We start from the raw sequence: 12,401 nt of genomic DNA on the forward strand, positions 1-12,401 counted from the left end.
TCCATAAAGACATGGATGAGGAGTTTGGTGTGGATGAACTTGATTGGCCTGCACAGAGTCCTCAACTCAACCTGACAGAACACCTTTGGGATGAATTAGAGCCTTATGGAAAGCCTTCTCAGAAGAGTTGAAGCTGTTACAGCTGGAAAGGGTGGGCCAAAGTCATATTGAACTCATTTGATTTAGAATGGGATGTCTACTAAGTTCATATGAGAGTCAAGGCAGGTGAGCCAATACTTTTGGCAGTATGAGCAAATTCCATGATTCTAATAACTTTTTCCACATCATGGAAATCAAAGGGCTTTACTTAGATTTTGCATGAGATAAAATACAATACTTTACCTTCACTTAGCCCATGTACATCATTCTGCTGTAAAAACTTCCATCTACTCACAATTACAGCAGCTCAAAGTGCTGGATTATACAACCAAGAATCATCCAGTTAAGTTGTGACCACTCTATTCCACGCTTCCACTTAAAATTAAAACCACTTTCATGCATGCACTGAAGTCCTGAAACATTTCAGGGATGGCCCAGAGCAGCGGCATGTAAGGACATAAATTTCTGCTCTGAAATTTCTTATTTTCAATCCAAGCCCAGAATAAAATCTCTAGATTATCAGCAGGTGAAATTGTGTATGAACGTCTTGCAGCTCTGTCCTTTCTGCTGACCGGTACATGAGTTCCACTTCTGTGTTGTTGTGGACACTACAGATGCATCTCGTTCTCATATCATTTCAACAAAGAGCTTCATCAGCTATTGTCAACATGTAAAGAAAACAGGGATTCCCACAGTCTGTCTGCATCATCTGCTCTTTACCTTCGTTGATTTTAGCCATGTCCACACTGGCGTTGTTGAGCTGCAGGGCAGTCTGAAGTGCTGGTAGAAGCTGGCGAAGGAGGGTGGGATCCTGAAGCAGTGGGGGCGCGGGGGACTGAAGGACCGGGGACACAGGCACGGTGGAGGCCGATGAGCCTGGTGGCCCCGATGCTGGGTTCAAGCTGCTGGAGCCTGAGGATGTGGACTGCGACTGGGTGGTGAGGGTTGCTGAAGGCTTCTCCATCTGGGCTGGCTCTACAGTTACAGAAGTAAAAAAAAAAAAAAAGAAAGAAGTGATTTAATTACAGCATTCCCTTTACTCACATAAAGTTTAGTTTATTGCTCAAACAGCTGAAAATCGTGCAAGTCCATCCTGCTACAACACGGATTTCATGTTAATATAATTTTCATCCAGCCGTAATTTGCTTAAAATTTCTGCTTAAAAACACAACTAGAGTATAACGAAAAAGAAATATTCACTCCCAAAAGTTGTCCTATCCAGTAGAATGGATCAACTTTAGTGTGATGAATACCAGTGAAATAACAGAAATTAATTATCTTGCAGCAACTTGAAGTGCAGGAATACAGTAAAGAAACCTGCAGGCTTTTCAGTGTAATTCCCAAATATGTTTATGAAGCTGACGAACAAAGACTGAATGACTGGTGATATACAAACTGGTCTACACTTATACACTCATCTCCCACTTCATCAGGTCCTCCTGTTCAGATGCTTGTTAACACAAATATCTAACCAGCCAATCACATGGCAATCACTGGGATTTTCACACACAACCACCTCTAAGGTTTACAGAGAATGTTCTGAAGATAAAATATCCAGTGAGCAGCAGTTGTCTGGACCAGAATGTCTTGTTGATGTCAGAGGTCAGAGGAGAATGGGCAGACTGGTTGGAGATGACAGAAAGGAAACAGGAAGTCAAATGAGCACTGGTTCCAACTACGGTCTGCAGAACAGCATCTCTGAACACACAACATGTCCAACCTTGAAGCAGATGGGCTACTGGAGAAACGTTGCTGGTTTAATCCAGTTTATTTTTAGTTTCATGATTTTCTTTAAGCACATTTAGATAAAACTATGTCTGATGTAATTTAACAGATTATAATAATAATGAATTAATTATATAAAATAATATTATAAAAATATATTATAATAATGAAACTGGAATCAACAGTAAAACATGGAATATAATGGAATTTGCTCGCATTTCGTGTGATCTGTTTTTCATGGAAATGAACAAGAAGAGTTAGATCAGAGTTGAACACATTTCTACCAGTACAGCCCCGTCAGTTTAGGTGACTCTAGTCTCCTCCAGTTGTTCAGCAGCAGCTAAAAGGCTGGCAGAAACACAGAAGTTGTTCACAAAATGTATAAACTAAAAGCTAGTCTGCTCTAGAAAAAAATGAAAAAGCTGCATCTGTTTCTGATGAAGCATCAGGCTGAGAATATACTGACTGATCAACAAGGAGGAACCAGAGCAGCCTCCATCAAACTCACCTCGTGTGTTTGAGCTGCACATGGAGACTAATGTTTTTCTTGTCTGCATTGACTTTTAATTGGTTTTATGTTTTATTCATCCTAGTTGTACAGCACTTTATTTCAGCTGTGGCTGGTCCAAAGGCACTGTAAAACAAACTGATGATTTCATAGGGTCCTAACCATTGCTCAGCCCTAGCTTCACCAGCCCAGTATAACCAGTGATGTCGAATCATCTCGGCATGATAATGAGTTGTCACCCAACTGAAGAGATAAACACTAAAAAGCAAACGAACATCTTGATCTCATCTTGACAAGGAGCTTTTCACTTTCTAGTCTCACAACCCGCCAGCTGACATGACGTTTAGCCAGCAGGCGCTTGTCAGTGCATGAATGAAAAGACATCGTTAGTACCCGTGCCATGCATTGTGTGTGTGTTGTTACATTTCATTCAATCATTTTCAATTAATAATAATAATATTTTATTCTTTAGCGCAACACACCCTGCAAAGAGAGGTGCATTCAGCAAGAAGAAAAGAGGCAGCTAAAGGCAGTTGACTCCTGAGTAACTGGGTTAGAAAGAACAGGTAAAAAAACAACTTTGCTTTCTCATAGACATTACATTGCAGTGTGTTTTGTTTACATTTTAGATGCATGTAGTTCATTGCATCTTTAACAGCTGTGTCACTGCCAGATTTCTGCCTCACTGTCTTTTACAATTGAGTTAGATGTGCCCCCATTTTTTTTTTGTTTTTTACTTGGAGCACGTTTCGAGGTCTCTGCACGCTCTTGGTCCTGGGTCTTTAGTGGTTGTGTAAAAATTTGTGGCTGCAGGTGGAAGATATTGTTAAAATAACTTTCTACATGAGCAACCTTGCTGAACAGTTGGTGTTTACTCATGAGGGTTTAGGTGTACAAGTTATGTTTCAGTTACAGCTCATACACATCTCTTATTCGCTTGGCTCAAATGCTGCGTTACAAAATGACTCAGTTCTGCAGATTATTATTAATGGAGAAAAATGAAAACAGAGTTTGGACAGTGCTGGTATTTAATAACACGACCTGCTAGATTCCTTTGAACGGCTGATAAAAGACACCTTAGCCAAATGTCTGTCATTGTGACTGCTGTGTTTAAAGAGATGCACATGCCTTACCAGGTACGATTCACAAATGCCAGACATGGTCAGTGACCATCAGATTAATGGAAAGAAGCTACGGTGACAAAACAAAGCAATATTTTTAACCATGTTCAGCAATCACTCGAACCACTGTGATCATTTTAGATTAGAGTTGTTTTCAGTGGCAAAAATGGACTTTTCTCATCATATTCTGAGAAGCCCTTACCCTTATCCCAAAAACCACTTCTCTGCAGTATGACTACTGTCTATTGTCGCTTAAACTGATTCCTCATAAGAACTGGTTTATTTCTAAAGGGGCAGTATAAACTCTTAGGAAACCACAGTACGTAACATTTGAGCAGCAGCAACTCAGATCCAAACAACAAAAAGTTAAACCCAACATGTTCCTATCAAACACCTCATGAACCTCTTCCGTAGAGGAATTTACATTATTACCCCTTTTCCACCACAGTGGTTTCAGTCCTGGCACTAGAATAAATATTAGGTAGGCTCTATAAAGAATCGGATAAGAAGTGATTTGATTTTACTGAACCAGTGAGACAGAACAGAGACAAGTCATTTAACCAAACTGACATGGAAAGGCAGAGCCAACACGAGGCCCCTTGCTGGGTCTCCTTGCACCGTAGGTGTCTGAACAAACAACAGCACCTGAACACACCACTAACTCAACTTCATGAGCCAGACTAGATGAACCATCTGCACCTGTGTGAGCCACAGCTCCAAGAGGAGGCCAGCAAAGCATGAAAGCACAGTGATGAAAAAGTGGAAAACGGTGCAGATTTTAAATGAACCAAACAAGAGGGCAAATCCACACTGGTATGTCCTTTCACAATCATTACACCACTGTGGAATCAGAGCAGTGATGTCAGAACAGCGATGTTGGCGTAGCGTGATGTATAAAATGTGCTTCTGATTTACTGTCCATGGTTAGTTGCATACATCATGCGTAGGGCTGCTTAATTATGGCAAAAATGGTGATCACAATAATTCTGATTGAATTTGAGATCTCGATTATTTAGCACAATTATTTATTCTTCCCTTTACTAATGTGAATTTCTTTCTATCCATCCATCCATCCATCAGGACTGTAGCCACATCCTTCACAACACCCTCACAACACTCATACAGGGCAGGGAGAGACACTCGACTAAAATGGTGACGACATGGCGGTGATACTGTTTGTCCAAAGTGTTGACGAGCACTTAAATCCTGGGTTGTTCACTGTGTTAATTGAGTACTGGCCTTTGGCGAGAAAAAAAAAGTTATGTTTGTTTATAACGTTTGTTATCTCTCTGTGTCTCTGGGAACTGGTGGACTGTTTAGGGGTGACTCTCAGTCTAACTTGAGAGGTGTTGGGAACTCGCGTTGAATGAAACCAAAGCGGTTGGGGCTGTGGGAGGAGTCTGCAGCAGAGCGCTGCAATGCCAGTGGCGCTTGATTTGCAACTGAAAACAGCACAAGAATAAACTGCGAAGGAACAAAAAATCAGATCATATTATTTTTATGATCAATGAAAACCCAGATCGTAATTGAGATTAAAATTTTATTAATCGCCCTTATCAATAGCCCTAGTCATGCGTCATCACAGCATCATGCTCTCGTGCTGCCATGCCGCCTTGTTGCATGAAAGCACAACATGAGGTGGACCTGTAGAAAACTACAGAAACTAAAGAAAAACATCTAGCTAGCTCTGACTTTCAGTTTGTCCTTAAGCAGAATAACTGCTGTTCGACAGATAAATACTGGAAGAGTGGAAATAAAGAAACTAGAACCACTAAAGGGGCGGCGTGGCTCAGTGGGTAGAGTGGTCGTCTTGTAGCCTGAGGGTTGCCGGTTCGATCCTTGGCCTGTTGAGCTCATGTTGAGGTGTCCCTGAGCAAGACACCGAACCCCAAATTGCTCCTGATGGGTCGTGGTTGAGTGCCTTGCACGGCAGCTTCTGCCATCAGTGTGTCAATGTGTGTGTGAATGGGTGAATGTGATGTATAAAGAGGCTTTTGGTATCATCCCAGGTACAGGTTTAAAAAAAAAATCCTAGACTTACTATATAAAGCTTTGACTTCATGCGGAGTCTGTTATGTTGGAACAGAGAAACCATGAAAAAAATATGGGTTTGTCTTATCTGTATAATGTAACATTGAGTGAATGTTGCTGAGCGAGTCACGTTGCTGTAAACCCAGTCAGTTACACATAATTACAAAACTGACAAACAACAATTCAGTTTTAAGTTGTATTTACGTTGTATTTCCTCCTTTATCTGCAACTTTTTGTGTCTTGCTTTACAGGCTGGTGAGCCGTCCTCCACAAAGACACCAGAGTCTTTTTTGTTTCCTATAGTCGCACTGATCTACCGTTATGGTTCAGACTATCTAAAATCTATCAATCTACAATGCTGTTGCTAGGTTACTCTCTGGGTTTTTAAAATGTGTAAAACAGCTGTAAATTACATGTGTGGTTGTGCTGAAGAATGTTACAAAACGAGGTATCACAAACTTATGTCTTAACGGTGAAATATGAAGGTAAAATCAAAAGTAGCCAATTAGGCCCCAGTTAAAGGGTTAAAAAGTCAAGCAGGTATTGCGGCTCTAAACTTTGTTCATTCGGTGAGACTGGTGGCAAAAATGGCTCTTTTATTAGTAAACGTTGCAGATTCCTGGTCTACATTTAAAAACTCACTGGGGAAATGTGTGTGTGTTTATCTTCAAATAAACTGATTTTAAACAATTGAAGACTTCATCCTATTTTAACTTCCAGCTGTAATGCTGAATTTTGCCCAGGCAAGAGAAGGAAAGCGGCTCTGCAGTCTCCTAAAAACCTCAATATGCTCCTTCGTCTTCATATAGCAAGTAGCTGCTCTACTAGGGTTTAACATAAGGAAGACTACAGCTTTGATAATTTGGGCTAATCATGCTTAGAATAATAATAAACAATAAAAATATACAAACGAAGCACATGTGAGTCAGCTGCATTAATGATTGCTGTAAGGGTACACGCAACACTTACTAGAACCAGCAAAGCCAGTAGCTGCCGTTGCTTGCATAGTCTCCCTTCTGTAGTCCCTGTCCTTGGGGAAACTGTTGACAACAGCAGTCTTTGTCGCCTCTTTTTGCTTCTGTTCTCTGGATAACACATATACAAAACTAGCATTAGCCATCTATGCACAATACATTTTTGTTACTAAAAAATCAAGCATGTAAATGCTTTTAGTTTTAGAAATAATACCTACCTTTCCAGCCATTCTTTGGGCTTTTCCCACTGGGACACCTCCGTCCGGCAGTTGTAGTAGTATTTCTTTCCAGAGGAACTGATGTGCTCTGACCAGTCCTCACCAGGTTCGTAAGGCTGAGATGAGGAACGCATATTTAGCAGCAAGACTAACCAGACAGAAAGTGTGTGAGTGTGTTTGTGTGTGTGGTGCAAGCGTCTGATGTAAGAGCTTGAAATCTAATCTGAAATATATAAGAGATACTGGGATGAAAGCGTAAGACAACGACTGGGATGTTTTCAGAGAAGCCTTTTAGGTGTGAGGGAAGGTCTATTTCAAAGAGTTTCCGATTGTTTCTGGGTAATGACTTGTCACAATATCCAGAGCTCATTTCCAGCATTCAGTTGGAAATTTTACAACATAACCCTACGTCTTCATCATTTGAAATGCTCGTTTTTAAACAATTCTGTGAGCCAAATGGCCATGATTAACAATTTTTACAACAGAAAACTTGGAACAGCTTGACAAAAACCATGTCAGTGGGCATAGAGAATAAGAGTAGAATCCAACAGATTTCTCTGCAAGTATTCAGCTTAAAAATAAGCTGAATATTTAGATCATGAAGGTACAACAAACCTTAAAAGAATCCTGTGAAATTATGCAGAAGCATCAATTTTCAGGAGAAATGCAGACATAATTACTATAAAAATAATGCAGTCTGTCATCAACTTCCAGGCTGCTACAGAGGTAGTACTTACTGTGTCTGAGGTCTTGCTGGGATTAGAATGTGAGTTGGAGCTATGAAGGGAACTATGGTTGTGAGAGTTTTCTTGTGGTGAATAGCTGGGCCCTGAAACAAAACAATAAGATCAATCAGCAACCGTGTTTGTCACATCAGCTTCAAGACAATGAATTCCTTTTATATCTCCACCAGTAAGGACATTGCCTTTTATTAAAATCTGTCAATACAGTTTTTTCTCAATTCCGAAAACACTAAACCAAATGCTCAGTTTCCTGAATCCACTGACTGAATCAGTCACTCTTTTGGCAAAGCCACGAGCACTTTTCACGTGTTTAGACACAACTTGCCAACACGTTTTCATTGTGATGCACCTGTGTTGCATAATGGTGAGCACAGGTGGCAAAAGTCAAACACAATTAAAGTACAGGTGTCACTGGTTGAACACAACAACTCAAAACTGATAACACTTGTGGCCAGTGATGTGAGGGAACATATATAGGCCAGTTCAGAGAGGTAAAGAACTACAGTGGAAATAAATCTGAGGAGGTGGTCACTGAAGACAAAGAACAGTAATATCTGATGAAATCAGATCTACTATGATTGACCATGTTCTTGTCCATGTTATGAGCATGAGGGAGGCCGGACAAAAGGTACAACCAAACATCAGTAGATTGTCTGTGTCCACCATAATCTGAAGATTTAGAGAAGACAACAGGACATTACCTTTTTTTTATTTTACAGTATGTAAATGTTGACAGTATTAATGTATGTCTATAATACTGTACCACAGTATACTGTAAGTAAATGTGTCAGTACATCACTGTGCCAGTGTACTGTAGTATTGGTCTGTTTGTAGGCCTAGTATTAGATGTATATTTCTGTAACTGCATGCTCTCTCTTTGTAGAATTGAAAGACTGCCACATCGAGGTGGGAAGACATATGTTGTCCCTACACCAAGAGACCCTAATTGTCGATATGGTCCATGAGAACACTAATAAACTGTGAAACTCAGCAGAAGATCATTGAGGACCATGTAAATTTTCCTCAAGCACAACAGACTGCGTATAAAATAGGTGTACAGATGCCCTCTGATCCCAACTCAAAGAGCAAAGATTCCAGTATGTACAGCTGTAAGTTACTTACTGTACTGTAAGTAGTGATTTACTGTAGTGACCTAAATCACTTTTGCTGTATCACTTACAAAACTATATCTATATCTACAGTTTTTTTCAACTGGATGCAATGGAAAGACTGCATGAATACATCTACATGTATGAAGCTGGGTTTATTAATCTCTCCAAAAGGAGAAGGGGAGGCCGTAGTGTGATTTTCCAGTGGACCATTGTTGGTGCCCCTGGGCAGCGTGATGGCAATGTCACATTGCGTGCTGCCATCAGCAATCATGGGGCTGTTTACTATCATGCCAACCCCATGACACTCACCTGCTCCTCATTTTCCACAATCACATACGAGATGCTCTGTTAGGGCAGCAGGATGAGCATATATGGCACACGGATATGGCTGTCTGGCCAGACAAAATGTGGCCTGAGATGTGAATGAAGTCCTGTGGCCTGACCCAGTATGGAGAAATGATGCTGTGGCTGAGTAATGCACTCTCATTAGTATATGTTATTTATTTTTATGTATACTTACTGTATACAAGTGCTAAATGCACAGGTTATTTGTTTTGCAACATGCATTTAGCCTACAGTGAACAATAAACATTTATTTCTAAAGCTTCATGTCCTGAGCAACGCGTTTTCTATTTTTCTATGCGGTGTTTAGTGACTGCTCAGTTGTATTTTTAATTTTTATTGACTCGGGCCACCATTTGACAGCATTGTTCAGTTTTGGGCACCTGTTGAGGTGAGTTAGCAGCTCAGCAGCTTTCTATTTAAGATGTCTGAAGTAGAACCGCACGACTTCTGCATGGAATGAAAACAAAGAAGCATCCACGTGTTGTCGCTTCTGTTGCTTTGTTTTATAGAAGTGGCGTGTTAGAGTGGGACACTACAGCAGAGGAAGAGATACTCCCTCCAAACGGATAAAAGTCATCCTTGCTGGATTTTCGTTTTTTTAAAATTTACTAATTTTTTTTTTTTTTGTTTTGTTTTAGTAGATAAAGACTTGGATGTCATTGTGGAGGATTTTAAAGTCTCCACAATGACCAGAAAAAAAAAAGCAAAGCAAAAATGACTTTCAGTAGAGCTGAAATGAACTGTTAACATGTGGTACTGACATTAAAGCAAAAAACACCCACTACAGATAAAGTATGAAGTATCATCCTCTATTATCAACACGGTGAAACGAAACAGTGATTTCCTCCATGCACTAATCTGCCACCACATTATTTATTGTGAGACACTTCTTCAGGATAAGCTCCTGCTGTGGAGTGTTTGAGCAGCAACATTCAGACCCAATTCTTCACACATTCTTCAGAAATTCTCCCGTGTTTACGTTTGAAAAGAGCAAAGAATTTCTACTACTTTGAAAGCATAAAAAGCATAGCCAGTTTAAGCCTCTCCCCTCTTCCTGTAGCAGAGGAGTGTTCTTCGGGGACCTGAAAGTAAAAACCTCCCAGCTCAGGCCCACTTTTTTTTTAAAGTTAGATAAATTTTCAGGATGATGGTGTAGTTGCAGCCGACAGTTTGTAGACTCTCAGGTCTTCATCCATCCGTTTGTAAAATGGCTGCATGAACATTATTGATCAGGAGTTTTTAAATTCATGACAGGTGTGGGAACTTCCAAACACCAGGTATTCACAGACGTCTCAGACTGGAACTGGTGGAAAAGCATCTAAACCTGAACTTCATTCATTATTCAGCAGCTTGTCGGGGTCTAAGGGTCTAAGTTATTAATTAGTGTTTCTGCATCGTCTTATTCTAGCGCATTTTTAACAAAGTTTTTCTAGTGAGAAACCTGAAAGTGTCGATGTACACAGTGGCCGGATCTCCCCAAGATGGCAGAAAAAGCCACGTTGATACGGCCCATGCATTCTCTATCTCAGTTTCTTAAATGAGGTACACGTACCATTTGGGGTACTTGAGAAATATAAAAATAAAAAAGTATCATTTATAGTTATGTATATGTAGGTTTATCAACTGTAATGTATATTCAGTATTCAGTTTAATTTTGCATTTACATGCAGCATTTTTATTCTGGCCAGGCTTTTACTCTGAATACTTGTGTCTTGTGTCTAGTACTGAGCAAGTTGTAAAACCTGGAGACTCATTTTCACTCCAGATGGACGAATCCACAGATGAAAGTGGAAATCCACAACTTGTTGCTTTTCTTAAATATGTTGATAGTGATAATATTTACAAACACATCTTTTTTTAATGTGGCTAACACAGTTTTCATTAAAACTGTGAATATACAAAATAAAAAATCTCATAAGATTAAAAAAATCGTTGTGTGTGTACCAGGCTTTTTGAGCCTCTAAGACAGCAAGTCATTCCAAAGAAACCAAAACAACCACAACTCACCATGAATTAGGGAAAGATTTACTTTGCATCTATGTGGATAGGCCTGTCGCAATAACAAATTTTGCTGTGCAATAAATTTTCTCAGAAATTAGCGAAAATATTGCACAAAGCTGTCATGTGTTGTCATTTTTAAACCATTTTCAACTAATAAAATGGCAATGCCATAATAATGCAAATGCACCCTTTCAAAGATCAATAAACTTTAATGAGACTCTGTCTCATTAACAACGAATGAAAACCAAACACAACCAAAAACAATAAGTATGGTAAATAATAAAGTCTGTTCTGTAAATAAAATTACCCTTAAAAAAATATATTAAAAAAAAATATTAAACATGGGGCTCAGACAGGGAAACCCAGTAAAACTGCCAGTTAGGACCATTGTATTAAAGAAAAATTAGGAAAGAATATTCTGCGCATCGCTGCTGTTTGTGAAGCTGAAATATCCCCTCATCACTGTGTGTCAGACTGATCTACGAGCAGTGAATGAACCGCTGCTGCGACGCGACACAGCGGTTTTTTTCCACGTACACCGGGACACCGGCCCAAAAGTAATGCAGCCCACTAGAAATCCTTCCGAACCTCTCGATTAGCCGGCATTGCTCTGGATGTGTATTTCAGCGTGAAAAATCGGAGGTTTAGGGTGAAAGCGTAAGAAGCCACTCAAATGTGCGAGTTTGCCAGCACGTTAAGGTAAACTCTTTGCACTCATTTTTTCCTCACCGTGCAAATTATTGACTTATTGTTATCGCGACAGGCCTATATGCGGATGTGCTTTATATTATTCTCTGATGTGGTTTGTTGTATAATTTTAACACAAAAATAGCTGATTTAAACAAGTAAACAATGTGTAGACACCACCCACTTTGCAGGAGTAGCATGTTTACTTTCAGTAACTTCTGCATCCTAAAAGCTGTGCTGGACCAGTTTCTGATCATCACAACTTTGAGATAACAAGGCTGGTTCACTATTTTTAGCTGGATTTGACTGGATGGTGGAAGGCAGACAAGTTAATCAGTAAATGTGTTTCTTTTTCTTTAAAGAGAGTGTGCCCACTCTTACAAGTGCAGCCCCCTTGCTGTAAATTACCATGTGTTCTGGGATATGACGTTCCCATGAATGTTGATCAGAGCAATAAATACCTGGTCCTACTGCAGACTCTTGTGATGCAGCACTAAAGGTTTAATGGGCTTTAGTAATGCATTAATAAATGATGGATGAATAGCACTGATAAAAAGCAACCAGAAACAAAGAAAATCCAGCCAAAAGTGCACAACAATGTAAAATCTGAATGAGAAGTCAGTTACAGCATCAAAAACTACCTAATTGTCATCACTAATTCTAATTTTGTCACAATTTCTTGAGAGAATGTGATTAAATTTGTCAAACTAAGCAGACTTGTAAATAAATTAGTCTTGTCTGTTTATCAAATCACTATCTCAAAAGATGGAAGTGGGCAGACGTATGAGAAAACACAGTTTATATAAAATACCAATACAAAGACTCATGTAGAAATGT

General features: G+C 39.6%; 1 protein-coding gene across 2 annotated transcripts in view; it reads right to left on the minus strand.

Moving 5' to 3' along the window:
• waca (WW domain containing adaptor with coiled-coil a) overlaps positions 1 to 12,401 on the minus strand; it is a 29,105-nt gene that overhangs the window by 9,407 nt on the left and 7,297 nt on the right. For both annotated transcript variants that reach the window (XM_041967559.1, XM_041967558.1), the window contains exons 4-7: positions 7,414 to 7,505; positions 6,677 to 6,792; positions 6,454 to 6,569; positions 820 to 1,074 (exon numbers count right to left, since the gene is read on the minus strand). In XM_041967559.1, the coding sequence (XP_041823493.1) occupies positions 820 to 1,074; positions 6,454 to 6,569; positions 6,677 to 6,792; positions 7,414 to 7,505 (579 nt within the window). The remainder of the gene's footprint in view (positions 1 to 819; positions 1,075 to 6,453; positions 6,570 to 6,676; positions 6,793 to 7,413; positions 7,506 to 12,401) is intronic.

Source organism: Melanotaenia boesemani, chromosome 18 (genome assembly GCF_017639745.1).
Source record: "Melanotaenia boesemani isolate fMelBoe1 chromosome 18, fMelBoe1.pri, whole genome shotgun sequence".
Classification (NCBI taxonomy): Eukaryota; Metazoa; Chordata; class Actinopteri; order Atheriniformes; family Melanotaeniidae; genus Melanotaenia; species Melanotaenia boesemani.